The sequence below is a fragment of the Mustela erminea genome, chromosome 20 (assembly GCF_009829155.1).
Source record: "Mustela erminea isolate mMusErm1 chromosome 20, mMusErm1.Pri, whole genome shotgun sequence".
NCBI lineage: Eukaryota > Metazoa > Chordata > Mammalia > Carnivora > Mustelidae > Mustela > Mustela erminea.
The window spans coordinates 33,628,902-33,656,150 of record NC_045633.1 but is presented as its reverse complement, the minus strand read 5'-3'; the positions used below and the strand labels follow the sequence as shown (position 1 = coordinate 33,656,150).

At 62.6% G+C, this 27,249-nt stretch overlaps 2 protein-coding genes across 5 annotated transcripts in view; one reads left to right on the top strand and one right to left on the bottom strand.

The window, feature by feature from the left end:
- Positions 1 to 21,148, top strand: part of LOC116581481 (NADPH--cytochrome P450 reductase) — a 60,350-nt gene extending 39,202 nt beyond the window's left edge. For all 4 annotated transcript variants that reach the window (XM_032328665.1, XM_032328664.1, XM_032328663.1 and 1 more), the window contains exons 3-16: positions 11,321 to 11,369; positions 14,609 to 14,737; positions 16,267 to 16,416; positions 16,931 to 17,055; positions 17,395 to 17,484; positions 17,831 to 17,929; positions 18,832 to 18,948; positions 19,052 to 19,170; positions 19,290 to 19,471; positions 19,564 to 19,713; positions 19,948 to 20,218; positions 20,320 to 20,465; positions 20,548 to 20,633; positions 20,713 to 21,148. In XM_032328665.1, the coding sequence (XP_032184556.1) occupies positions 11,321 to 11,369; positions 14,609 to 14,737; positions 16,267 to 16,416; positions 16,931 to 17,055; positions 17,395 to 17,484; positions 17,831 to 17,929; positions 18,832 to 18,948; positions 19,052 to 19,170; positions 19,290 to 19,471; positions 19,564 to 19,713; positions 19,948 to 20,218; positions 20,320 to 20,465; positions 20,548 to 20,633; positions 20,713 to 20,857 (1,858 nt within the window). In that variant the 3' untranslated portion in view covers positions 20,858 to 21,148. The remainder of the gene's footprint in view (positions 1 to 11,320; positions 11,370 to 14,608; positions 14,738 to 16,266; positions 16,417 to 16,930; positions 17,056 to 17,394; positions 17,485 to 17,830; positions 17,930 to 18,831; positions 18,949 to 19,051; positions 19,171 to 19,289; positions 19,472 to 19,563; positions 19,714 to 19,947; positions 20,219 to 20,319; positions 20,466 to 20,547; positions 20,634 to 20,712) is intronic.
- Positions 21,149 to 21,330: 182 nt separating this feature from the next.
- TMEM120A (transmembrane protein 120A) lies at positions 21,331 to 27,157 on the bottom strand. The gene is made up of 12 exons (XM_032328666.1): positions 26,982 to 27,157; positions 25,293 to 25,411; positions 24,965 to 25,081; positions 23,091 to 23,150; positions 22,824 to 22,919; positions 22,660 to 22,749; positions 22,399 to 22,464; positions 22,231 to 22,292; positions 22,025 to 22,117; positions 21,868 to 21,932; positions 21,689 to 21,757; positions 21,331 to 21,608 (listed from the first exon to the last, which is right to left on the bottom strand). The coding sequence occupies exons 1-12, from the start codon at positions 27,060 to 27,062 to the stop codon at positions 21,495 to 21,497; spliced, it is 1,032 nt and encodes a 343-aa protein (XP_032184557.1). The 5' UTR covers positions 27,063 to 27,157; the 3' UTR covers positions 21,331 to 21,494.
- Positions 27,158 to 27,249: the final 92 nt, after the last annotated feature.

Here is a 27,249-nt window from a genome sequence, read left to right as displayed (position 1 = left end):
CCTTTTGGGATTCTTAGGATGGCTCAGTTGTTTAAGCATCTGACTGTTGGTTTCGGCTCGGGCCATGATCTGTGCGTCCTGAGATCAAGCTCCACACCCAGCTTCTCCCTCTGCCCCTCCCCCTGCTTGTGCACTCTCTTTCTCGCTCTAAAATAAGTAAATAAATCTTTTTTTTTTTTTAAATAAAAAAGCTTCCTTCAGTGTAGCTTTTATTTATTTATTTTTCGAGATTTTGTCCATTTATTTGAGAGGAAGAAAGAGAGGAAGGGAGGGAGAGAAAACACAAGCAGGGAGAAAGGCAGAGAGAGAGGCAGACTCCCCGCCGAGCAGGGAGCCCCGTGGGAGGTTCGAGGCTCGGTCCCAGGACCCCGAGATCGTGACCTGAGCCAAAGGCTGGTGCTGAACCGACTGAGCCACCCACGTGCCCCTCTGGTGTAGCTTTTGAACTTCGACCTGCATCCAGCTGACGGTGCTTGGTATCGGCTGGGTGTGTGTGGCACTTGAGGTTCTTTCTGTCCCTCGTGGGCGTCCGTCCACGGCACCCAGCACCAGCTACTGAAAAAGGCCCTTGTCTTCCCATCGTCCTTCAGCGTCAGTGTTGACATCAGTCAGATACCCACGACTGACCTGTGAAATGCCGGTCAGTTTCTGGACTGTTCTGTCCCTTTGATGCGCTTTTTTGTCCCTTTGTCAATACCGCACTGTTCTGCTTTCTGTGATTTTGAAGTCACTCTTGACTTTGTATCTGGCAAGTCACATCCAGCTTTGTTCTTTAAGGAATCTCTTGGCTTCTTTGGGCCCCTGACATTTCCGTGTAGAAACCAGCATGTCAGTGTCCACCAAAACTGAAGAGGGACTAAAACCAGCCCTGCTGGGGTTTTCGTCGGGATCGGCTCGCGTGTATAAATTAACTGGCGCCTTATACTACGGAGTCTCCTGGTCCACAAACATGGTTGTATGCCCTGGGGAGGCCTTTCGAACCGTTTGTAGTAGGAATTCAAGGCTTGTTAAGGAGAGCGGCGCATCCTTCTAATGATGCTGGTGGTAACTCCGACCCGCTCCCACTTTGTCCTCAGCCTCCACCCGGCTCGTGCCCCGGGACAGAACGTTCCAGGGTGGCTCCTGGTCAGAGACCACTGGGTATGATGGTTCCCGCAGGAGTCTGAAGCCCAAGGGTTCCCCACCGACCCCACTTTGCTCACCCATGGAACCCAGCACTCCGCATGGGGCACCTGTCTTGTCGGGTGGCCATTTGTGTTTCTGCCTGCCCTGGGGCAGTGAGAGCCTCTCACCCACGTGGGACCCTCGCGTGGGACATTCAGAGAACAGCGGTTACTAGCGCTAAGTCTGTTCCTGGTGTGGACTGGCCCAGAGGCTGGCCTTGGCTTGCCTGGGGGTTTTAGATCTTGGAATTAGAACATTGTTTTAAATTAGAACATTTGGGGCATCTGGCTGGCTCAGTCAGTTAAGCGTCTGACTCTTGATTTCAGCTCAGGTCAAGATCTTGGGATCATGAGATCAAGCCCTACATCGGACTCCATGCTGGGCGTGGAGCCTGCTTAAGAGTCTCTCTCTCCCTGTCTCTCTACCCCTCCTCCCCCCCAAAAAAAGTAAATAAAAAATAAATTAGAACATTGAAAAGGCTGGCATATAAAACCCAGACTTACAGCTTCTCTTGGAAAAAGAAAACCATCAGAGGAGTGGTGGAGCTGAACGGGGTCACCCTTGTAGGGGGTCTGTACCCCGCCCAGGCCGCTGGGCTCTTCTTCTGCTCTGTTGGAGGTGATGGGCACTGCGGAGCCCCCACACGTACCTCGGCTTCATGCCTGGCGCCTGAGAGAGCTTTAAAAAAAAACAAAGCTTTTTATTGTGGAGCCTTTCAAACAAACCCCAACGCACAGAGCACAGAAGAGCGAGTGCCAGCGCCGGTGGCGGGCGGAAACAGCTCTCCAGCCAGCCGGAGCCGTGTCCCCCCTCCCTGTGGCTCCTGGCTTGTCTGAGAGCCATCGTATTTCAGGAGCAGCCCTGCCATCCGGGTGAAATCTGAAAAGAGGAATGATTTCGTAGCAGATCACAGAGATCTTTCATATGAGATGATGTGAAATGTGAAAATAGTCCCGCCTTCTAAAATCCGAGGGCCCTCCTGTCTGCACGAGCTCGGGGCTGCCCTCACAGCCGGGAAAGCCAGCCCCAAGCTCCCGGATCCCCAGACCCTCAGGAGTGCGTGTTCACAGTTCCTGATTAACAGATGGATTTTTTTTAAACACTTTCTAAAAAAAAATTCAGGATCTAAGCAAAACGGCAGTTGATAATTAGATCTTATAAGTCCCTCCCCTGGGGGTTCAGGTACGTTGGGCTATCATCTGCCTGCAGCAAAACACGCCATTTTAAAGTTTACGGTTCAGGACGCCAGGGTGGCTCAGCCGGTAACATGTCCGACTCTTGATCTCGGCTTCTGGCTTGATCTCAGGGTTGTGAGTTCAAACCCTGTGCTGGGCTCCATGGGGGGCCACGGAGCCTACTTTAAAAAAAAAAAAAAACAGTCCGGTTTGATGAGTTCTGCCAGAGGTTTGGCTGTAGAAACAGTGTCACAGTCAAGACAGAAAACATTCCTCCGTTCCTCAAATTCCCTGTGACCCTGTGCAGCGAACACCCACCCACCCCCACGAGTGACCGCAATCTTAGTTCTGTCCCTGTAGTTTTTGCCTTTTCCCGGATGTCCTGCGAATGGAATGACGTAGCTACGGCCTTTCACGCCTGCCTCCTCCTCCTCAGCGTGGCAGGAAGTCTCGTCCCGGACGGGCTGCCCTCCATCCCTCGTGTCTCCCCGCAGCGGCTTTGTTCCAGAGACCAGACCGTTTGTTTCGGTTTCCCACAGTCTGGGTTTTGCTGATGGCATCCCACTGGGGCTTGCTTCTGAAAAGCCACAAAGGAGCTCATTTTCCAGCGTGACCTTCGTCTCGGGGCTTGCTCTCGACCTAAGGGCCGGGAAGGCCGGGAGTCGAGGCTGACAGTGTCGTGTCTGTCCGTGTAAAGTAGTTCTTCCATGCCCAACTCGGGGTCACTCTCTCTAGAGAGACGAGCTGGGCTCTGGCGGACGTGGAAACAGGAGCACACACGAGCGGGACGAGGCCGCAGGTGCAGGGGGGAGGCCTCTGAACGCAGCGGGGCGTGTCGAGCAGAAGCGTGAGCAGGAGCTCAGGGCGAGCACGGGCCGGACGGCTCTGGGAGGGGCATCCCCAGGCGAGGTCACCAAGGGAGTTGGTTGTCAGGAAGGGAGTTGAGGGTCACTGAGGGAAATGGGGGCCCTGACCCGGGGGTCTGCAGGGCTGGAGGGGTGAAGCCGGCACGCTGCCCCATGCTGTGGGGAGAGCAGGCCAGCGGGGCCACGCGTGGCCGGTGGGGAGTCCCGATCCGCGTGATGGTGACTCCCGCCGAAGGCTGAATGGGAGGCTGTCCCTGAGGGAGACAGCAGCCCCTTAGAGCCTCAGAGCGCCCCATGTGATGAGGCCTGAGGATCCCTGAAGACCCCTGGGGGGTCTCCCTGTGAAGGGCTCGTGAGCGGTGCTCGGCCCCGCAGGCTGGGGTTGGGGAGGCACAGCCTGCTCTGCTGGTGGGCGGTCGTGGCCTGCCACGGCTCTGGGCTCTCATGGCCTGGAGCTGACTTCCTGCTCCCCTCCGCCCCCATCCTTGCCTGTGAAATGGGCATAGAAGTCCTTGCCCACTTGGCAGGGTGGGGGGAGTTAAAAGAAATACGATGTAGAGCCCCTTGAGTACTAGCTGGCATACGGTAGGCACTCAGTACGTCCGAGTGCCCATTCTCTGTTTTGGCTTTGACCCGTGCTCCCCGCCCCCGGGCCTCTGGCCGGCGGCCGCGGCAGGGAGCACCATCCGCACTGGGTGCACCCCTGCGGGTCTGTTCTTGTTTCCTTAGGCGAGGGAGCTGATGGGTCGCGTGGAAACCCCAGCAAGTCACTCTCTTTCCACCCAGGGTAGCTCTCGCTTTCAGCCCCGGGGCCCGGGCACTGCTCTGCCCACGGCGGAGACGCTGGGCCCGCGTCGTGGAGCCCGTGCCAGCCAGCCTGCCCCCGGCTCTGCCCGCCATGGCGCGGCTCCGTGCTCACCCGTCTCTGGTCGCGGGCGCCTCGGCCCCGGGGAGTGGAGAACCTGCCCCCACGCCGGCTCTGGAAGGCAGCCGGTCCCCAGCAGCTGCCCCCCCACCCCGTGTCGCCAAGGGCAGGGAAGGTCTCAGCAGGAATCCGCGCCCCGAGAGAATCACATTTGAGCTGGGAGTGTGGCGACGTCCTCCGCGTGCTGCCAGGACTGGAGACCAGTGACTCGCGGGGACGGCGGGTTTCATCTCCTTCCAAGGGACTCAGTGCCTTCGCCCCCCCACCCCGCCCTTTGTCCTCCCCCAACGGCGCCCTGCAGCTGACTTCTGGGGCCCAAACCAGAGAGACTCCTGCTCCCAATTTAGGAGTGGAAAGCCCTAATTGGACCCGTGTGGTCTCTGGGCTCCGAGCCTGGGCCGGTCCGCTGACTCTCTGTACTCGGGGGGCCTCTGCAGGGCCGTCCCTTAGGGGGAGCCGTCTCGGCAGTGGATGGGGGCCTGCCGTGCGGGGTGCCTGCCCCGGGTGATATGGGCCTGGCGCTGGGGGCTCCGTGGGCCACAGTTCTTTTGTGGCGAGGAGGACGGGAACCAGAGCTAATTTAATACGATCCTGACGTGCCCCGGCAGCGGGATCGATGCGGCTTCCTTTGTGCAGTCGGCCTCGCCATAGCAACGTGCACAGCCGCCTTCTAGGGTCCAGAAGGGCTGTGTTCAGCCTCAGGACTTGCTTTTTTTTAATTTGGAAAAGGGGGAGGAAGTAGGGCTCCGATATAAACAGTTACCAAGGAGACCCGAGTCGGGGTTGGAAAGGTTTTCTCCTTCCCTCGGTCCATACAGAAGGGGGGGGTGCCCCAACGCAGGGGATCATGGGAGGTCCTGGGCTGGAGTGGTGAGTCCGCCCCGGGGGGACAGGTGCAGGCAGGGGCTCGGCAGAGGCTCCGGCGGGGCTGGGGTGCCCGGGGCACTCCCCGAGGTCACGGCCCGTCTGCCGGCCCCGCCAGCACTGCGGAGGGATGGACAGAGCCCGCGTTCCTGGCCGCTGGCTCCCTGCCCGTTTCCGGGAGCCGGCCGGAACCTGCCTTCTCCCTTAAGTCCTGGGGTCGGAAGAGAAGCCATGGGGTGCACGTACTCCTCTCCGCGGGATGAGCCCACCCTGAGAAGGTTAGTTTCGGACGTGTCCCCGCAGCAGCCCACACCGATGCCCCTCGGGAGAGGCCCCTGCCTGGGCGGGCTCGCCGTGGAGGCATGAGGGGGCGCCCTGTGGAGCTGACAAGCAGAGTCGGGTGGTCCCCGGGGGGCTCACCGGGTTCGTGGGACCCCCAGTCTCTTGGGTTCTGGTTTGCAAGCTGCATTCTCTGCTTCCAAAGGAAGAGATTTGGGCTGGAAACCAGGAAGGCCCCGGTCGCGGGCTCCCCGGCCTGGGAAAGAGCAGGATCCAGGTGAACCAGCCGGTGTGGAGCCGTCCGGCAGGGTCGGGCCAGTCGAGGGCACTCAGGTGTGGCCCCACATGGACAGCTGGTGACCTCTGCCACCCTGAGCCTAGCAGCCAGGCTTGGCGGGGCAGGGATGGGGGCAGGTTCTGCTGCTCCACGAGGCCACATGTAGCCTGTGGGAGCATCAGCAAACGGCATCAAGTCTTGTCGGGGCGGTGCCTGGAGGCGCGGGGTCATCCTGAGTCTCCTCGGCTTTCTCCTTCTCCCCATGCAGCACGGTCCACCCCACATCTCTGGAAGCCACCCCCGGAGCCCAGGGGAGAGGGTCCGGGCTGAAGCTACTGAAGGAGCCCCAGCTGGCCTCCAGAGGTGCTCGCGCTTCTAGAGAGAACGTCCCCTTCTCCCCGGAGGGCAGGCCCGTCTTGCACGTCCTTGAATGTTCCCAGCAGGACCTGCTCCGGCCCCCTTCCCGGCCCCCACTTTCCGAGCAGCCGGCCTGGAACTCCCGCCCCACGCCTGTGTCGGAGGCCACACACCCTGGGGCAGAGGCCAGGCACCCCAGGGCGTCCAGAGCTCAGCTCCGCCCACCCCCTCCCCACCCCCCCGCTGCGTGGGCCTCATCCAAGAGCCCGTCGGCAGCCAGTTTCTATGGCTTTCCCTTGGGAGCCGTTTTCTTTCTCTGAGAATAGAACCCAGTTCTTCTGGGAGGCCTTTGCGGGTGTCTTGGGATGCCCTCTGGGTGGACGGTCTGGTCTACCCGGGCCGCTGGGCGTCTTTGAAGTCCCAGGGTGACCCAGATGGCTCTCTCCTGGGCAGTACCCTCTTTGTCCCTGAGGGTTAACCAGACTCCAGATGGCGTACAAGGCCAGGGAGGGGAGGCCGCAGAAACCAAGACACGGTGTTTTCAGTAAGAGGAGTCTGAGGCTTGCGAGGCCACTGCTTGTCCGTCGCAGGCCCACTTGGTGGCAGGTCCGGAATTCATGGGGGCTGCGCCCTCCCATCCTCCAAGATTGCCCGTGGAGGCCGGCAAGGGCTCTCCTGGCATGGCAGGGGGTACCCCTCATGCCTCCCGCGGGCAAGTCTCACGTCCCCCTTCCTCAGACGGAACCATGGTCCTTGAGAAGCGACAGGAGTTGGCTTTTCTGCCGATGTCGAAGCCTGGAGGGTGTCCGGTGGGTCGGAAGCCCTCCAGCCACCTTCTCAGGCCCGACGGCCCCAGAGGCCGTGCTCGGTGCCAGGCTTGGGGCTGAGCGCAGAGGCCCAAGCAGCTGCCCCCCGAGCCGCAGATGGAGCGATGGGTCGGGGACACGGAGTCCCGGGCCCGGATGGAAGCCTGTGCCACGCTGAAGGTGGTGACAGACAACCTTCCCACGTGAGGAGCCGGGAGGGGTGCCCTGAGGAGGAGATGGTGTGCTGTGTCGGAAGGGATACGCAGGAGTTCATGGGACGGAGAGCGTTGTGGGCGGAGGCACCAGGCAGCCGTGAGCGGGAGGTCAGCGTGGCCCAGGGCGTCTGGAAGGTGCGAGGCACGCCCCGCCCCCGAGGGTTCTGTAGCTTCTCTGCTTTGGTCTCTGCTTGGGGCCTCGCTGTTCTGGTCATCGTTGTCCGTCTGTCTGCACGCACGTTTCTAAACCTACGCTGCGGTTTTCATTTTCTCTGCACGCACGTTTCTAAACCTACGCTGCGGTTTTCATTTTCTCGGTGCAGAAACATTTCGTGCTCGCTGTAGGGAAGAGGGGTGGGGGCTTGGGCTTAGAAGTCAGCCAAGGAAGGAAACAAAGACAGTCGCTCAGCCCTGGGAGAGAACCGTTCTCCGCGCGCTCGCCTCTGCTTTCCGGACCTTCCCTTGTTCTAGTCAAAATGGGATCGCGCCCGCTGCCTTATTCCGTAACCCGCGTTGTGCGCTTAGCCGCGGGTCACGAGCCTCCTTCCCCGCTGGTGGGTGGGAACTGTGCTCCCCTGTCCTGCCTCTCCCTAATTCTTAGACGTTGGAGTTGTGTCCCCCCCACTTTTAAAACTGTAAAGTGTATTCGTGATACACTTTATTATTATATGATGTTATTATTATTACAATACGAAATTAAAATACGAAAAACCAAAATTGGAAACAGCATAGGCACCACCTGCCTCGTGTTGGAATCCCGCAATTTCCCCTCTCAGGGTGCTGGGGTTGTTCTCTGGAGGCCGTTTCTGGGAGGAATTAGCAGTGTGCTTTCCGTTTTTCAAGGACACAGACTCTTGTTTTGATCCTATGGGTCGCGCCTCCTACCCCAGACCGTGTGGTGGTCTGCGGCGGGGGGCGGGGTGGGGGCTCCGTTGAGGGGCTGCTTTTTAGGTGTCAGCTAAGTACATTTCATTTGTTTTCGTTTGTCGATTCACACCTTGTGAACTTCGCCGTTCTGACCATTTGTTAAGAAGTACAGATCAGTGGCTCTCGTGCGGCTGTGGCCACGTACAGAGGGAAGCCACGTGTGGTTCCGTCCCTGCGCTGCTCTCCCCGGCTCATCACAGTGTGTCCCTCGCTGAAGCGTCCGTTCACGCTCGAGTTTCTGGTTCGGTGTAGGTCATCTGCTCTCGTGGCTCAGAATTCACCAGGCGTGCAGCGGTGGGGGTCCGGCACCGAACCTGGGAGAGCGTGCGGGGTTGCGAGCGCCGTGGTCTGGGCGGAGCATGAACGGGAAAGGCAGGGAACACGTGGTTGTTCGAGGCCGGGCAGGGACAGATGCCAGACATGCAGTTCGAGATGTCCAGACACCGGGCCCCTTTGGAGTGGGGAGGGCAGGGGTGTAGGCCTGAGGACCTGTGGTCCTGCTCTTGCCCTGCCGCCTTGAGGGGAGGGCCTGTTCCGGGTTCCTGGGCTGCGGGGTTGTGTCTGGGTGGGAAGGTCTGGGCAGCGGGTGGTGGGCAGGGCCCGTGGGTCCCCACAGGTAATGCCCTTGAACTCCGGGGCCCTGAAAATGGCTCTGGTCCTGGACCTACTGTAGTGAAAAACCCAGGGAGCATAGGTAGGAGCTCTGTTACCTTTATGTTCGCAAAATCACGTGTCTACACAGCTTGGCAGAGCCCTCCTCCAAAGGAAGCTTCCTGGTAGGTCTCCCCACGGTCTCCAGCCCCCAGGCCTGCACAGGCGCACTGTCGTGCCGCGGTGGGGGTACGTGTGTCTGCACGCGCACGTGCCTGCGTCTGTGTTCCCTGGGACTTTATTGCACTTGCGTGTGCACAGGCAGCTACAGGATGTCGTGGGAGGAGCAAAGACCTTGGAGTCAGACGGGGGCCGGGCCCTTGCCGGACCCTTACTGGGCATAAATACTGCCGTCGGGCCACCAGCAGCCTCCCTGGAAGATGGACACCGGTCCCCCTGGGACACAGCGCTGCACCCTTTTTGTCCTTTTCTTTGGTGACATTTGCCAGAGCCTGCACAGTGGTATCTGTCAGGCCCGTGTTCTAGATGAGGAACAACAAAGCCCAGGTTCAAGTTCACTTGGCTGCGGATTGGCAGGATGGCCGCGACAGCCCGGGCTGCCGAGCCTCTGCGTGACCCCCTACCTCGCTGCGCCCCTGCCGGCCCAAGCGTGTTGTCTGTGGGGAAAAAGCAGATTTGGGAAGCAAATTGTGGAAGCATAACCTTTATGAAAATAGCGTCTCTACAGAAAGGGACACACAGAGAGATGACCTCAGGACGTGAGCAAGGGCTAACTACCTCCCAGATCAAAGCACAGATTGTTCTTGGCGCCCTGGGAGCCCCGGCTTCCCCCTCGCCGTGGCCTGACTCCGGTCCCGGTGCATGGGTTTCGCCTGTTTGGGGACTTTGTACAACGAAGTCGTGCTCCCACTCTCTCCCCCGTCTGGCTTCTTGCACTTGGCCTCCCGCCCTGGGACTCATTCACGCGCGTGTGCACAGTGATCATTCTTGTCACGATGGAGAATGTCATTCTCTGTTCGTTCTGTGGGTGGACGTTAATTAGGGTGTTTCCCGTTTGGCACCCACACGTCTAATGCTGCTGGAACATTCTACGCACGGATCTTGGTGCACGGGCACTGCTGCGCTCTATCCGCTCTGCACCGGGGAGCAAGGTGCTGGGGTGTGGGCAGACAGGAGAGACCGCCGAGCAGCACTGGGGAGCCGCCAAGCCACCGTCTGCCGCGCCGCGGTCTTCTCTTCTGGTTCCCTGGTAACTAATGAGGCCGCTTCTCCCGATAGTAGCCTTAGATGCTCTCTTTAAGAAAGTGCTTGTTCAGGTCTTTCGATAGCTTTTTTTTTTAATTTTTAAGATATTTTTTATTTATTTGACACACACAGAGAGAGAGGTCACAAATAGGCAGGGAGAGAGAGGGAAGCAGGCTCCCCGCTGAGCAGAGAGCCTGATGTGGGGCTCGATCCCGGGACCCTGGGATCATGACCTGAGCCGAAGGCAGAGGCTCAACCCACTGACCCACCCAGGTGCCCCTTTTGATAGCTTTTTCTGTTGGATTATCCGTCTTTTGCTAATTGATCTGTAAGGTTTTTCTTACGTTCTTTACTCAAGTCCTTTGTCAGATACACAGAAATTGCAAACGTCTGTTGTGTCGTGGCTCACTTTTCGTGTCCTTAACAGTGCCATCTTGAAACAACCACATTTTAGTGTTCAGACTGGTCACTGCATTCAGATTGGCCACATTGCATGCTTCCCGAAGATTTGCCCTTCAGGGAGAGGTCTGGGTTTTGTGCCTTGCTGCCTTGAGCCTGAGTGTCCCTAGCAAGGCTAACTGGGTGGGTCTTTATTTTTGATTTTTGATTATTTTTTTAAAGATTTTATTTATTTATTTATTTGTCAGAGAGAGAGCGAGAGAGCGAGAACACACAAGCAGGCAGAGCGGCAGGCAGAGGCAGAGAGACAGGCAGGCTCCCTGCTGAGCAAGTCCCATGTGGGACTCGATCCCAGGACGCTGGGATCATGACCTGAGCTGAAGGCAGTGGCTTAACCCACTGAGCCACCCAGGCGTCCCGATTTTTGATTATTTTTTAAAGATTTATTTGTTTTAGAGAGTGAGAGAGCATGGCGGGAGGGTCAGAGGCATAGGGGGAGAGAGAATCTGGAGCAGACGCCACATGGCGTGTGGAGCCCGACACGGGGCTCGATCCCACGACCCTGAGATCACCACCTGAGTCCTAACCAAGAGTCAGAGGCTCAGCTGACGGTGCCCCCCCAGACGCCCCTCACTGCGCGTCTTCAGATGACTCCGCAGGCCTGGGCCAGAGGAAGAGAAGAGGACGGGAAATGGGGGGGGCAGGAGGCCAGTGGCCGGGAGGGGCAGGGTGGGCCGCAGTGGTGCTGCTGTCTGGAGGGGACGAGGCGCAGGTCTCCAGAAGGTGCCATGGAGAAGGGAGCAGGTCCCTGTGGCCCCAGTGCTCGGACGGGAAGGGGGGCTGGGGGGCGAAGCAGGGGTCTGTGGAGGGAGGGGCTGGACGCCCCCGGGGCGCCTGTGCGGAGAGCCTTCCCAGAGAACGCGTGGAGCGGAGTGGCGGGCGCGGCGGGAGACAGCTTCTGAAGGGGCTTGCGTGCCCCGGTCTGTGGCCGTGGGGCCCGCGGGGACTGGAGGTGGGACAGGGCCGTCCGGACCCCTGGCGGGATGGTGAGGGACGGGAGTCACGGCCTTGACCTTCCTTGTCCTCGCTGATCCTGGGGAGTGGCCCCCACCCCGCTCTGGCAGAGGGCGGTCTCCAGAGGCTTTCGACTCAGAGTCCTGCCCCGTGCCCACGCGCACCCCGTGCCCACCAGGTACTTTTGTTTTTCAGGACGTCCTCCGTCAAGGACAGCAGCTTTGTGGAAAAGATGAAGAAGACGGTGAGTCTCCTCTGTGTCTGTGCCCGTCCCCAAGGGGTCGAGGCCCTGGGGGATGGGGGCGGGAGGCCGGCTCCAGCTCGCGGAGAGACAGGAGGACAGGCACGGACGTTCTCATCTCTCCAAAGCCCGGAAGCTGTCCTGCGCGGCCCGGAAAGCTTCCGCTGTCTTTTGGATGTTTACTTCTTGAACCAACCACACCGAGACCGGCTTCTCCCTCCGACTCCGGGGCTCTCCCCGTCCTCCTGCCCAGTCCAGGCCCAGGCCCGAGCGGGTAAAAACCTCACACGGCTGTGGCCAGTGCCCAGCCATGGTTTTCTCTGGTTTTGATGAAGTATTTCATGCTCCGGGAAAGTACTACATCCACACGCTTAAAATCCCAAACTCTTCAGGAGGAAGCCTCTCTCCTCCTGTCCCTGCCACTCAGCACCAGGGTTCTTAGCCTTTTGTGGATCCTTCTAGAGCTCCCGCATGCGAATACCACCAGCCCCCAGATTCTCACGTCTCTTTAAAACACAAAGGGTGGCGTATTACACGCCGTCATAAACCAGGCTCTTCTGTAGCTGCTGTTCTTTAAGTGACTGGTCTGTGTTAGAGCGCCTCGCAGAGTTCAGAGACGCCGCCTCCTCTACCGAGCTCCATAGTGATTTCATTCTGCGACCGTGAACGTGACATTTGTCTTTCCGCCCTGTCAGTGGGCCCTTGGACTCCTTCTGACCCTTAGCTCTTCGGAAAGGCGCTGCCCGCACTCTGGCGACCCATGTCCACAGGAGCAAACACAGTAAAATCCCAGAACTGGAACCGTGGGATCCCAAGGCGTGCACTTTTGAACTTGAGCTGTAGAAGCTGCCAGGTGCCCCCCGCCACTGCCCCCGGGGTCACCCCGGTGCACTCGCATTAGCAGTGTGTGGGCAAACCTGGTGCCCCTGAGCTTTGCCAGGAGAGTTCATCATCCCAGTGTGGCGTTTGCCAGTTTTCTAGGTTAGACAAAGCTCTCCCTGTGTCCTTCCAATTGGCATTTTTCTTATGAATGAGTTTCGGCAGGTTTCCACGTGTTGGGACAGCATTTCCCGTTTTATAGATTCTCTCTGCAAATCTCCCGCCTGCTCTTCTCTCGGGATCGGTCCTTCTCGAGGAATTCCTGGAAGTGAGGAGGGAGATGAATCCTGTTCGTGACATGAGTTACAGATATTTTTCCTGGTTACACGTTCGTGTCGTGCCCCGGTTCGTGTGCACGAGCGGGTCACCGTGTCGTTATTCGTGTGCTTGATTCTTCCCGTGACTTCTGGACTTCAGTTCTTTGCAGTTTGAGTCATTAACTGTAAACAGAAGAGAACTCTTGCACATTTTCTTTTCAGTGCCCTCTAGTACTTTCTCACTGTTCGTAGCTAAAATCCGGTCAGGAATCTGTCCCGGCATCCGATGGGAGCCATCGATTCCCCACTGAGCTGCGTGCCACGGCCCGTCTTATGATTCCCAGCTGTATTGGGGCCTTTTTCTAGATTTTTCCTGTCGCAGTACATGGTCAGGCTATCTGTGGACTGTGTCGTACTGTTTGAGTTTCGGAGGTTTCACAAAGCTCGCTTTCATTTCCGTACTGCTGGGCCCTGCCCCCAGCCCCACCCTGGCTCTTGTTTTCCTGTTTTCCTGGCTCTTATTTTATATGTAACAGCTTCAGTGAGAAACAGCTCACGTTCCACACAGGTCACCTTTTAAAGTATACACTTAAGAACTTTCAGTGTATTCCCAGATTTGCACCAACCACCACAGTCTGTTCTAGAACATTCTGTACCTCAAAAAGCCACCCTGTACCCATTAGCAACCACTCCCCACTCCCTAACCCACATCCCCCTCAGCCTGAAGCAACCATTCAGCTACTTGCTGGGCCCCTTAGAGGGTTGCCCATTGGGGGCCTTTCCTAGAAACAGAATCCTTCCGTGTCCGGCTCTTTTCTCCGAGCCTCACGGCTCCGGGCTCCGTCTGATGGCGCGGGCCGGCGCTGCTTTCCTTGTCATCGCCAAATCACTCTTCAGCCGAAGGCTTTCTCTCTCCACGTGACCTCGAGGATGAAGCTGTGGAGGTAGAGCTGTTGGGATGTTGCTCTGGCTGGCAGTGCTTTCTGGATTGGTGCCGGCAGAACAGACCTCTTGAATTTAGTCGCATCTTTCTGCACAAACTCTGTGCCTCTCGCTGTGGCTGAATCCTTCATCGGGAGCTTCTTGCAAGTTCCTCGGACGCTTCTCCCTGAGGGCTTCCCATGTTTTGACGCTGCTGTAAACAATTAGCTACTATTTTATATCCTGTTTTATTCCATTAACCTGAAATCCTAAGACTGTCCTGTTTTACTAAGCAGTTTTTCTAACAATTATTTAAAAGAACGTTTTTGGATCATCTGTAGGACATTTGGGAAATAGAAAAGGTAAGAGAACACCTTAAAGCAGTTATAATCCATACATTTTCTTTTGTCCTTTGTAGCCACACATTTGGGCTCCGGGCAAAAACCAGCCAGCGCTGTAGGGGTTGAGGGCACTGGAATCCTACCGCAGAGCGAACCTCACGTTGCGTAAAGGGACCGGAAGGGGGCCTGTGCCTCGCTTCTGTCTTCCGGATCCTGCAGGGCCTGTCCGGTCGGTGGGGCCTAACTGGCTGCACCCCATGCCGCAAGGGAGTCTGGGGAAGACAGGTCCGGCTTCTCTCCGGCGGCTGTGAAGGCCGTAGGAGGCAAGTGGAGGGGAGCCGGGAGCCCACCCGCGGGGCACCTTTCCTGTCACCGAGACTTTTGTGAAGAGTATTTTGTAATCACGCACGGTTCTCCACGTGGAGACTGACTTTTGCTCTACTTCTGGCTGGTCTTTTCCCCTCGTATGTGCGTGAGTATAAACACACACAGACGTACACACGCTGTGGGTCGAGAACAAAGTAGGAGTATACGGTACGTTTTGTTTGGTCTTTTTTTTTTTAACTGAACATTACATCGTGTTTTCTCCTGTGTTATTTAATAATCTGTCCACACTGTGATCTCGAGCAGCTGCTTGTCTGGGTGGCCTTCGTCGCTGACAGCCACAGTCGCCATGGCAGCGAGAGGACCGCCCCAGAGTGACTTAGGAGGACTTGAGGCAGGAAGAAAGGGGGTCTCCTGGAGGGACCCCACCTGCCCAGCCTGCCCCGCGGTCACCTGGAGGCTCTGGTGAAGCCTGTGGCTCGTGGTCCCTCACTGACACCCCGTGTCCGGCCTTCTCCAGGGCAGGAACATTATCGTGTTCTACGGCTCCCAGACGGGGACGGCGGAGGAATTTGCCAACCGCTTGTCCAAGGACGCGCACCGCTACGGGCTGCGGGGCATGGCCGCGGACCCCGAGGAGTATGACTTGGTGAGCACTCCCTGCCCCCCGGCCTTTCCAGTAATGTTGGTCAAGGCGTCTGGAGCGTAGAGCCGTGTAAGGGACTGAGCCAGCCCAAGGCACGGACAGGCATGGGCATCCCCTGGCATTGGTCCCGGCCTGGTGGCCCCGGGTCTGCAGGTGTGAACTCCCGGGGCCGTGCACACCCGGCCTTCCCTGCCGCTCACACCACGGCTCTCCGGGGCTGGCCAGTGCCTGGAGGTGGGACTCAAGCCCCTAGTGGATTGGGTGGGGCGCCTGGGTGGCTCAGTGGGTTAAAGCCTCTGCCTTCAGCTCGTCATGATCCCAGGGTCCTGGGATCAAGCCCCACATCAGGCTCTCTGCTCAGTGGGGAGCCTGCCCCCCCATCTCTCTCTGCCTATTTGTGATCTCTGCCTGCCAAATACATAAATAAAATCTTTAAAAAGAAGAAAAGTGAATGGGTCTTAGCAGTTTGGGGAGGAAGTGTTTTCCGCCTCTCCTTTGTGCCCCCAAACCGCGGCGGCAGGGGAGGTGGTCCGTGCAACCCCGCTGGTGGGGGGCACCTCGCGGAGCCCTGCCGCTGGGCCACAACATGAGGTCATAGTAACTCGTGTATTAACCGTAACCAGAACAGGGCCAGAGGGAAGGGGCCAGGGGAGCCTGATAATTACGGGTTAAGGCCGCCTGTTGGGAGCCACAGTATGCCCGTGTCCCCGATCAGCTGTCCTCAACACGGTGCTCCGTCAGGCCCCCCGGGCCTGTCTGCGGGACTTGGCGCTCGTGTCCTTCTCCCTGCCTGCAGCCTCTCTCAGAGGGGCGCCTCCTGGCACCGGCTCTTCATCCTTCCCCGAGCATGGCGATGGAAACTTCCAGCTGTTTGCCTCCTGATGGGGGGTAGGAGAGCCGAGACCAGCCCGGCCCCCGGCCCCAGGTAGAGGCAGCGGCCAGGGAGCCAGGGGGTCCTGGATGAATCCGGAGTTGCCTTCCTGCAGCTCCCGCACCACACTGCCCAGGGCCCTTTCTCAGACCCGCGCTCCTGTCCCCCGACTGTCCCACCCCCAACCTTCAGTCTCGGTGGCCCGCACCGCCCCTCAACTCTGCCCACAGCCCTCTGTTAATTTGGCCAACAGTTGGTTAGGGCCCCACTGTGCTCCTGGGACTTTGCGGGACGAGGAGGTTCTCCCCCAGGGGCCGAGGCCCAAGGCCCAGGGAAGCAGGTTGGGAACAGCTGCTGGTTCCGTACCCAGGACCTCGCAGGTTTTCATCTGTGTCTGCTGTTCCTTTCCTCTGGAAATGCTTCCTCCCAACACTCAGAACCAATTGTCCCACTCACCGGTTCACACGGCACCCTCCTCCATGCAGCCCTCCATGACTGCTTGGTGCCCCTTCCTGAAGGACTCCCTTGCCCTCCCAGAGCCTGTGGGACGTGGCAGCTGCCCCAAGCAGGGCCTGGGCTCACCCGTCCGCATCCATCAGGCGAAGACCTGACATAGCTCAGTCGTGGTCGCTGGGCCCGGGCCCTGCTTTTGTCTCCCCAGGCCGACTTGGGCAGCTTGCCAGAGATCGAGAACTCCCTGGCCGTGTTCTGCATGGCCACCTATGGTGAGGGGGACCCCACGGACAACGCCCAGGACTTCTATGACTGGCTCCAGGAGACTGACGTGGACCTCTCCGGAGTCAAGTATGCGGTGAGTCACCCCAGCTTCCCTGCAGTGGCCTCTTCCCAGCCTGTGGGACCTCCCCTGGGCATCTGGCCCCCCGTTGTGTCCCAGCAGAAAGCTTCCCGTTCCCATCTCCAGGATTGAGAACAGGGGGCTTCAAGCTGGGGGTGCCTGGGGGGAAGACCCGGGGAAGGCTGCTCCTGGGACAGCCCTCTCGTCTGCCCCCCACCACTTTGCTCCCAGGGACACTGGGTGCAGAATACAGGCGAGAAAGGTAGACCAGGCTGGCCCAGATTCGGAGCCCTGGGGCGGGGTGGGGTGTGTGTGTGTGTGTGAATTGCCTGCTTCCCCACCCAGGGTTGAGGCTTAGAGGCTGCGGGTCACCAAAGCCCACCACTTCCAGGGGTCACAGTGGCCCACCTCACAGTGCCGGGTGTCTGGCAGCCGTGGAGGCCTGAGCCTGTGGCATGGCCGGCTAGGGGGTGGGGGTACTCACCCCGACCCCGGAGCTGGCCTCAGACCTGCCTCTCTGTCCACACAGGTGTTTGGTCTTGGCAACAAGACCTACGAGCACTTCAATGCCATGGGCAAGTACGTGGACAAGCGGCTGGAGCAGCTCGGCGCCCAGCGCATCTTCGAGCTGGGCATGGGCGATGACGATGGGAAGTGAGTGCCTGGTCCCGCCCGGAGCCCGCGGGGTCGGGGGTCAGGGCCGACCGCGCACACGAGGGGAGCGGAGCGCAAAGCCACACTTCAGCAAGCCTCCTGCCGGGCGTCACCCAGGGCAAAGGAAGGCGGTCCCCGCCCCTGTCCCCACCCCGTCCCTGTCCCCATTTTTTGCCTCGCCCCCTCCTCTCCACCAGCCTGGCGCTGAGGGCAGCTGCGCCCGGTTAGCACAGACCCTCCAGATGCTGCCCGGCGCCTTGGGTTACATCCCTGAGCGGCCCTCGGGCTGCGTGGGGCCGGGGGCTCCCGAGGGCTGGGCTCATTCCTTCTCGTCTCCAGCCTGGAGGAGGACTTCATCACGTGGCGAGAACAGTTCTGGCCGGCCGTGTGCGAGCACTTCGGGGTGGAGGCCACCGGAGAGGAGTCCAGGTGAGACGGGGCCGTGGGCTGGGGGGGGAGAGCCCGCCCGGTGGGGTCCCAGCGAGGACACCAGAAGCCAGGAGCAGCTCGGGCACAGCACGAGGGCCCCAGGTCCCAGCACTTGGGCTCTGCCCGCAAGTGCTGGGTGGCAGGGGGCTTCCTTATGTTCTTACGGAACGGCCTCGAAGCCCGCGGAAGCTGGGCTGCTCCAGCCCTCCCCGGCTCCTCGTCCGCTCGCTCTCCTTCCCGCCACCGCTGGGCCCTCCCCCCGGAAGGCGCGGTCTCTGGCCCTGGCCCTGAGGCAGCCTCCCCCCTCTCAGGCCCCTCCCCGCCTCACCCCGTCTCCCCTCCCCAGCATCCGCCAGTATGAGCTTGTGGTCCACCCGGACATAGACCCGGCCAAGGTGTACGTCGGGGAGATGGGCCGTCTGAAGAGCTACGAGAACCAGAAACCGTGAGTTGAGCGCGCTCGTGCGGGCTCCGGGCGCCCGGAGGACCTGGCAGCCCCTTCACCTCCACCCTCACCCGGAGCGGGCAGGGGTAGGGCACCCGCGATTTCATCCACACCACCCAGGAGGGCATAAGGCCTAGAGCAGAGAGGCGGAGGCGGCCCCGGCCTCTCCCAGTGGTCCCCCAGGCCAGGCCACAGCAGCTGGGAGATGGGCCCTGGGCCATCAGCACTTCCGGAGACACAGCTCCGGAAAGACCCTGGGGCGGGGAGGCCCAGATCTGCCCGGACCACGACAGCATGAGTCTGGCCGAACTTTGGAAGAAGGGCTCACCTGCCTTAACACCCGCCTCGGTATCTGGACTTTGTCCAAACACAGCGTTCCTCTCTTGGGCCCCCGACTCGTCTTACCCCTGGGTGCCGCCCAGGGCAAGTTCCCCCAGTATCCCCAGGATTTTAGACCAGCGGCCCTGCTTTAAGAGGGAAGTGCACGTTTCAGTGACTGTGCAGGGTTCAGCTCTGTTGGTGCCCGGTGCAGGGCACGCGGGATGAAGGAGTTCTGCTCTGTGGTTGCCGGGGGGCCCCGGGCCCCTCGGTCTGGGGGAGCCATTGTCAAGGGGGTCTGGTTCTCCTGTGCACACAGCCTACAGGTAGCGTGTGGAGGGTCTCCTGGGTTTTAGGGGCCAGCCTGTTTCCTGATCTGCAAACAGGGAACCAATAACCTAGCTCTGCCTGCTCTGGGGAGTTGTTGGGGGGCACTGCTTTGGATCGGGCTGGGAGAGCCTTGCTGGGGCCCTGGAGGTCAGCTCCGAGGTTCCCTGTGTCCTGTGAAACCCGAGGGCTCCGTGGGGGCGGGGACGTGCAGGCGAGCCCCGGCCAATCACACAACCGCTCTCTCCCCCACCCAGCCCCTTCGATGCCAAGAATCCGTTCTTGGCTGCGGTCACCACCAACCGGAAGCTGAACCAGGGAACCGAGCGTCACCTCATGCACCTGGAATTAGACATCTCCGACTCCAAACTCAGGTGCCGGCAGCTGCCCCCTGCCTCAGCCCGTCCAGGGCCTCTGGGCTGCCTTCGCCACCGACCCAGACACCTCCTGAGCCCCACGTTCCCCTCGACCCCCCAGGTATGAATCCGGGGACCACGTGGCCGTTTACCCAGCCAATGACTCTACCCTGGTTAGCCAGCTCGGCGAGATCCTGGGTGCCGACCTGGACGTCGTCATGTCCCTGAACAATCTCGACGGTGAGTCCCCGAATCCACGGCCCACCCCCCACCCCCCTGCCGAGCCCCCACTGTCGCGGGTGCTGGAGCAGACCCACAGGTCAGCGGCCGCTGAGCCCGGTCGTCCTGTCTCCCCACAGAGGAGTCCAACAAGAAGCACCCCTTCCCCTGCCCCACGTCGTACCGCACGGCCCTCACCTACTACCTGGACATCACCAACCCGCCGCGCACCAACGTGCTCTACGAGCTGGCCCAGTACGCCTCCGAGCCCTCCGAGCAGGAGCAGCTGCGCAAGATGGCCTCGTCCTCGGGCGAGGGCAAGGTGGGCCCTGCCCTTCCGCCGCCCGCACCGGGTGCCGCCGCCTCGGCCGTGTGCCCCGCGCCCGCGTCTCACCCCACTGCCGTCCTCCGCAGGAGCTGTACCTGAGCTGGGTGGTGGAGGCCCGGAGGCACATCCTGGCCATCCTGCAGGACTACCCGTCCCTGCGGCCCCCCATCGACCACCTGTGCGAGCTGCTGCCCCGGCTCCAGGCCCGCTACTACTCCATCGCCTCGTCCTCCAAGGTACGGGGCTGGCTTTGGGGGGGCGGGGGTGCTCCGGGCCGCGGGGCTGCTGACGGCGCTCGGCCTGTGTCGAGCTGGCCAGGTGGCTGCTGGGAAGGGGCTTCTGAGGAGCTGTGGGGGCCGCAAAGGACCGAGCAGGGGGTTGGGGGACACCCCAGTATGGAGGAGACTCCAGCGACGGGCCCCGGGGAACCAGGGCCTGGGGCGTACTTACCCCGGCCCCGCCCCCACCAGGTCCACCCCAACTCCGTGCACATCTGTGCCGTGGCCGTGGAGTACGAGACCAAGGCCGGCCGCGTCAACAAGGGCGTGGCCACCAGCTGGCTGCGGGCCAAGGAGCCGGCCGGGGAGAACGGCCGCCGGGCCCTGGTGCCCATGTTCGTGCGCAAGTCCCAGTTCCGCCTGCCTTTCAAGGCCACCACGCCGGTCATCATGGTGGGCCCCGGCACCGGGGTGGCTCCCTTCATCGGCTTCATCCAGGAGCGGGCCTGGCTGCGGCAGCAGGGTGAGCGCGCGCACCGGACGGGTCCCGTGAGGTCGGGCACACACCCCCACCCCTGCCCCAAGGCCCCACCTCACCCCTGCCCGCCACCCCGGCCCCCGCAGGCAAGGAGGTCGGGGAGACGCTGCTGTACTACGGCTGCCGGCGCGCCGACGAGGACTACCTGTACCACGAGGAGCTGGCCGGGTTCCAGAAGGACGGCTCCCTCACCCAGCTCAGCGTGGCCTTCTCCCGGGAGCAGCCGCACAAGGTGAGGCCTCGGGCCGGCCCCCACGCCGCGGTGCTGGGACCGTGCCGGGACCGTCGCCCTCACCGTGCGCCCTCACCCGCAGGTCTACGTGCAGCACTTACTGCGGAGGGACAAGGAGCACCTGTGGCAGCTGATCCACGAGGCCGGCGCCCACATCTACGTCTGCGGGTGAGTGAGGGCGCGGTGGGGGGGCGAGGCCGGCCCGCCCGTGGGGGGCCCTTGCCCAGCGCTTTCCTTCCTGCCCCAGGGATGCTCGGAACATGGCGAGGGATGTGCAGAACACCTTCTACGACATCGTGGCTGAAGGGGGGGCCATGGAGCACGCACAGGCCGTGGACTACGTCAAGAAGCTGATGACCAAGGGCCGCTACTCCCTGGACGTGTGGAGCTAGGCCGGCCCCACAGGCCCCACAGCCCGGCTTCCTGGGATCCCCGCCCTCGCTCCCTCCCGCCAGTCTCCTGGGGGGTGTCCGCAGGGCCCCGCTCTGGGAGGTGGGCCGGCAGCGGGGACCGGTCCAGGCCCCGGGGCACGGGGTGTGTTCGGGGAACATTCAGGCCCCTCGGGGCTGTACATCCGGGCTCTGCGCAGCTCGACCGAGCCCCAACCCCTCCACGTTATTTTCAATGACTGTAAATAATTTTAAATAATCTCTGCTCCTTGGAATAAAGTTCTGTTTTCTGTATTTGCTATTGCTTGAGTAGGTCTGGGGTCTCCCCGCGTCTACTTAACTCAGAACCCGGAGAGGCCGTGTGGTGGCGGCGCCAAGGCCCCGCCTGACCCTTCGGAGAGCACACACCTCGGGGCGCCTCTCTGCCACGCTTCCTTTATTCAGGCTGCTGGCCCCCCGCTCCCTGCAGGCCCGGCCCTCCTCTCCGGCAGCGCCTTCGGGCCCACAGGGCCCACAAAACCCCAGGGAGAGCAGAAGAGACCCTCCCGCATGAGGCGAGCCCCCTACCGCCCCAGCAAAGGGGACAGAAGCCCCTGCCGGGCCAGGGGCACCGGAGGGAGCCGGGCACACAGGCCCAGACTCATTCTTTCTTGCTCCCACGCCTCTGACTGTGGAATTTCTGGTGCACGACCCGCAGGGTGGTGAAGAAGTTGCCGAGGAAGAGCAGGAGGAAGGGGAAGCCGCACATGAGCACCTGCGGGAGGAAGCGGGTGAGGGCGGGGCCGGGCGCCCCTTGAGGCGTCCCCACCCCCCAGCCCAGGGCCCCGGGCTCACCTGCCACTCCTTGCACTCGGGGTCCCGGGCCAGGCTGAACAAAGTCAGCGCGTTGAAAAGCTGCCAGAACTGGGAGGGATGGAAGGTTTCAGACAGAAGCCGGTCCCCGCGACGGCCCAGAGCCAGCGCCGGGGACGCGGCCGGACACACGGGGCGGGGGCCGGGCAGAGACAACTTACGTGTCCGAAGAAGAGAAAGGGCAGCAGGAAGGTGAGGCCGCGCCACATCCAGGACTGGAAGCCCTCTGCGGGGGAGGGGCGGACACGGTCTCAGCCCCGCGTGGTCGGGAAAGGCCCCCGTCAGGATGCCCGGGAGCGGAGGCCGCACCCGACTCACCCACAGTGAGGTCCATGGTATGCCTCTCGCCCAAGGCCCGCAGGCGGTATAGACAGCCGCTCTGGTAGTAGTACTGCAGGAACTGCACGAAGCCTGGGGCCGGGGAGCAGCGGAACTGGGCTGGGGCCCAAAGTCCCCACCGCCCCCCGGCCTGCTCCCTGTGGGAGGGGGTTCCCGTGTGGAGCAGCGCCCCCCGAGACACTCACTCTGGTACATGGAGAAGGACAAGAACTGGTTCCGGAACTTCTGGTACATGAGGCCGTCGGGCCTAAGGCAGAAAGCGGAGGAAAGGGCAGGTAGAAACTCAGGGACACCCTGGGTCTACCCCGCGCCCCCCTGCACCCCACACCCCGGGAGCCAATCTGGCCACTCACCACGTCAGCATGACTCCCGACAAGAAAGTGGACACGTAGTGATGGAAAACCCACCAGCCTTTGATCCTGTGGTGGGGAGCGGCGGTCATTCCGTCCCCTCGGCCCCGAGGGATCGGAGCTCGGGGACAGGATGCCAGGCTGCGGTGGGAGGAAGCCAGTCCCCCAAGGCCCGCGCCCCCCCCCCCCCCGCCTCCCCGGGTGGCTCCGGCAGCCCCCCCGCCCCGCCCCACCCCGGAGCAGGCCCGCCCCGGCCTGGCGCACCGGGAGCCGTTGTTGATGAGGATGCTCTCGCGGATGGTGAGCGTGCAGTAGTACCAGACCAGCAGGAAGTTGAAGGCGGCGTCCGTCACCCTGCGGAGGGCACAGAGGGTGGGCGCCGGCGCCGGCAGGGAGCCGGGTGCGGCCCCGAGCGGCAGGACACCCACCTGGAGTTGAGGAGGAAGCGGCAGGTGAAGGAGATGAGGATGAGGATGATGGTGAGGTAGAGCTTGAACTTCTCGTACTCGTCCTTGTAGGCGAACCTGGGGGGGCGCACACCCGGGGCACAGGCTGGGGTGCCGGAGGGAGGCTCCCGGTCCGGACAGGCTTCCGCAGGCGGCTCGGGGCCGGCACCCCGGGGCTGAGCCTGGGAAGCGGGGGGGCAGGACAGAAAAGACCGGGAGGGCGGAGCGCAGGGCTGGGACAGCACTTACTTAGCCTGCTTGCTCAGGAGAGTCACGTTGACATTGCCCAGGACCAGGCTCAGGTACAACCTGCGGGAGGGGGACGCCAGGTAAGGAGAGGCCCCCACTGAGGGGAAAGCCAGTGGCACAGAGCGGGGGGGGGCCACCTGGCCTCAGCCCCACGCCCCCAGCGGCTTAGGGTTCTGACCTGGGGGGCAGTGCAGACCGGCTCCACAGGAAGGAAACACGGGGCACAGCCTTTCTGCCCGCTCCCCGGGCCTGCTCCTGGCTAAACCAACATCCCCTTGTCTTCCCCCCAACCCCAGCTCCCCACCGAAGGGCCTCCACGGCCGCCGGGCTCTCCCACCCCGTGGCAGCCGGGCCCGAAGCTCCTATGGCCCCCGGGGGCCTGGGCAGCACTCGATGCCTGTGTGCACGCCCGCCCCCAGGTTCCCACTGCCTCCGAGAACCTTCCGCCCTGAGTCCGCCGGGGCACCCGCACCAGGGCCACAGCAGGGCCCCCGCCCGGCCGGGAAGGGCCGCCTCCGAAACTCTGCTCACGCTCTGACCCCGATGGCCCGGCCTCCCAAGCTGGTTTCACCAGGCGGACCCTGGCCCTCACGGAGGCTTCCAGGCCTCCCGACCCTGGTCTCCTTTCCCGAGCCAGCCGAGTCCCCAGGGCCCCCTCCCACAGCAGCCACTTTCTTGCCCACCGGACCACCCCCAGCCTCCTGCCGCCGTCCCTCCCACCGACGGAGCCTGTCTGGCCAGACGAACCCCGAGAGGTGACCACGTCCCACGTGTGCACGACACGGCGCACCCACTCGGGCTGTGGGCACAGGTTCAGGGTAGTTAAGCGACTTGTCCCAGACCGCGAAGAGACGAGGGGGTACAGCAGGCACTTGGCCCAGCCGCCTCTCGGCGTCGCCACCGGCTCCCTACACACTCCCCGCAGAGGCCTGGTCAAAGCCTCCGTCCAGGCTGACATCTCTGAGGGGGTGGGGGGACCCTCCTCACCGGCTCCAAACACTCTCCCACTGCAAGTGAGAAGGGCCCACGCCCTGCCCTTCCCACCTCCCCAGGGGTGTCCCTTTGCTGGGTCTGTGCTCCAGGGGCCCTGGCCCTGGCTTTCGGCAGGGAGAGGTGCTCCAGTGTTCCCTGGGTACCGCGTAACACCAACCCCCGAGCGTCCGCTTCTGCTCACAGCTGAGCTTCTGAAGAGCTGCCGCGCTCGCCTGGCCCCCCCAGCTCTCTGTCCCCCATTAGCAACCTCCACCTCCACCGTCCTGCGGAGCGTTCCACCCCCCGGACGCCCCGGAGACACCGCCCCTCCTGTGTGGCTCTTGACCCCCCCTCGGGCCGTCTGATCTGAGCCTACTGGCCGCCCCTCACCCCCGTCGTCCCCAGGGACGTGGCCCTTCGCAGCCGTCTTGCTGCCCCAGGCCTCCGCTGGGTGATCTTTCCTCACCCTAGGGTTGTGCACTGGCCCCTGCCATCCCCCTCGGTGACTGTGGCTGACCTGAGGGTCGCCCAGCCTGCTGGGCCCAAAGCCTGGCTTTGCCTCCTGCCTCATCACCACCTGCCACCCTGAGCCCTGGCCGCGCACGTGCAGTCCCAGCCTCCCGCGCCTGCCAGGCTCCCTCCTCCTCGAAGCTCCGCTCTCCCTGACCTCCAGGCTGGGCGAGGCGCCCCCCACTGCGCTCCCCCATTCCCTGTTCTTCCGCCACAGAACACTCGTCTCCGGGAGCTGTCACCGTCGCTCGAGCCCTCTCCCCAGCCTGACGGCTCAGCCCCCAGCGGGTCCAGGGACCATCTGCCGGCCGACTGACGGGGCAGAGGAGCCCACGCTTCAGGCCGCTCTCCCAGGGGCACTGGGCACTGGGCTTGGGGGAAAGGGGTCTCACCCATTCTTCTTGGGCAAATAGGCCTCCATATCGAAGAAGAGTCCCTGGCGCTCCTTGATCTGGTTCTCCAGCTCCTGGGCGGCCTCCCTGGCCCCTGACTGCAGGGAGCGTTTGCATCTGTAGGTGGGGGCACGGAAGCCAGAGTCAGGGCGGTCCCCCTTCCCCCGGGGTATCACATAGGACACCTACGGGGCAGGGAGAGGGGAGAAGCCATGCCCTGGGACACTCAGGAGTCAGTGCCTGCTCTCCGCGCACCACAAATCTGACCCCCAGCCTTAGGCTAGGGGGTATGGAGGCTTGGGGGGTCACGGGGGAGGGGGGTCTTCACTTTTTCAGGACAAGAGCGAGCTCCTGGAGCTGCTTCTTCTGCCGAGTGATGGCGCCGGTACAGCCGTTCTGCAGCTTGGTCAGCTCCTCCAGCTTCAGGCGGTACAGCCGGTGGGTCTCCTGGGGAGCGGGCAGGGAGCCAGAGTGAGCTGGGGCCTGCCGGGTAGAGAGCGGGGCTCCCCGGGAGGGTCTGAGCGGGAAAGGAGTCAGCCAGCCGAGGGACCCCCTGAGATCGCCCTCTCCCCGAGGCAGGCCAGGAGAGGGGGCTCCCCCTGCAAGCCCAGAAGCCCTCACAGCATGCCACCCCGGAAACAGACCAGGTCCCAGGAGCTTTGCTGAGTCTCCGCCCACCTACTAGCTGTCCCCACCCTTCTGTCCCACCCAGAGTCTGGCTTCCAGGCGCAAGGGTCTGCCTTCTGGACCAGTCAGGCTGCCTGAAACCACTGTGGTTCTCTCAGACCCTCCTGCCTGCCCAGCCTGCTGCTGCAGGGGGAGCCGGGGCTGTCCCAGCAGCCTGCCTCCCAGGTTAAAGGTCATCAGGCTTCAGCGCTAGAACTCCTGCCGTGGAGACCAGTCCTTTTACCCCTCCCCCCGCACCTTTGGCCCCAAGCCTCCCAGAGCACTTTGCCCCGGTGGGTGAGTTTCCAGAAGAGCAGCCGAGGAAGCTGAGGAAGGTCAGGCCGGGGTGGCCAGGCTGAGAAGCAGGTCTGCCCGGCCGGCACTCGGGCAGGACCACCAGCCTGAGCAGCCTTGGTCAGGCCTGGGGGCGGCAGGAAGGGGCTGGCAGCGGCCCAGGAAAGAGAAAGGCAGGACGAGTCCACAGCTGTCCGGGCTCCGTCCTCCCCGGTCTTGTTTCTCGTGCCCTGCAGGGGCCACCACGCCCCGTAAGAACCCAACACGGGCCACATCTGCCTGCCAACCACTTCTCTCCTGTCTGAGACCCGCCGCCGTCTCCCTGCTGCCTCCCCACAGAACCGCACGGTCCACACGAGCCAGATCCCCACGGTTCCTCCCAGGGGCTCCCTGGCCGCATCCGAGAGGTCCCAACCCCGCCCAGACCCACGAGCTCCCTGGAGGGTCTGGTCCACCCGCTTCTGCTCTCCGAGCTCTCCTTCCAGCGGCCACACAACCCTGCCTCGGCGGGTGCTGTCCTTCAGGCTGGACGGGCGCCGCCCCCACCCAGGCATTGCCCCTGGACACTCGCCCTGGCGGGGCCGGGCCCTCGGGACCGCTCCCCCTCCGGGCCGCTCCCCCGCCGCACTCAGCCCAGACCCCAGCGCTGCCCCAGGGCGGCTCCAGCCACGCCGGCGCCCCCAGCATGTTTGCTGAGTGACTGACCCAAGGCCAGGCCAGGCCGGCTTCGACTCAGGCGGCCACTCCCCTGGGAGAGGACGGGGCTGGGTCAGGGCCGCTTTCCGGGGCCTCCACGAAGGCCCCAGGTGCGCCAGGCTCCGCGGGTTTGCGCCGGGGTCGCGGCCGCGGGGGCAGCGCCGGACACGCAACCCAGGCCGAGGGGAGGGTCCCGGCTAGGACCCCCAGGACCCGGGGCCTCGCCACCCTCTGGAGCGACGCCAGGGCCCACGACCCTTGACCCCGAGCCCCCCACTACCTGACCCGCGGCTGCCCGACCCTTGACCTCGAGCCAGAGAGCCGCGGCTCAAGGCCACTGGGCGCCCGCACCGGCACTCACCTGGATGCTCTGGAAGTCCTGCTGCAGCTCCTCCCAGTCCCGCAGGCAGTCCCCCAGCGGGCCCGGGGCCGGGAGATGCATGGCTGCCGGGCCACGCGCCGGACAAGCCGAGTCGAGGACCGCGCCGCAACCCCGGCCCGCCCGAGTAGCCTCCGCCGCCTCCGCCGCCGCCCCCGACCGCTTCCGGGCTCGCGCCGCCGCCGCCACCAATGGGAAAAGGCCTGCGGCGGCCAGCGCGCTAGCCCCGCCCCCGGCCCGAGCCAATCGG

Excerpts from the sequence above, each read along its gene's own strand:
- TMEM120A (XM_032328666.1), bottom strand. The coding sequence starts at position 27,062 with ATGCATCTCCCGGCCCCGGGCCCGCTGGGGGACTGCCTGCGGGACTGG. Across the intron at positions 25,412-26,981 it reads AGGACTTCCAGAGCATCCAG|GAGACCCACCGGCTGTACCG; the intron begins GTGAGTGCCGGT and ends CCCGCTCCCCAG. Across the intron at positions 22,750-22,823 it reads CGCTTCCTCCTCAACTCCAG|GGTGACGGACGCCGCCTTCA; the intron begins GTGGGTGTCCTG and ends TGCCCTCCGCAG.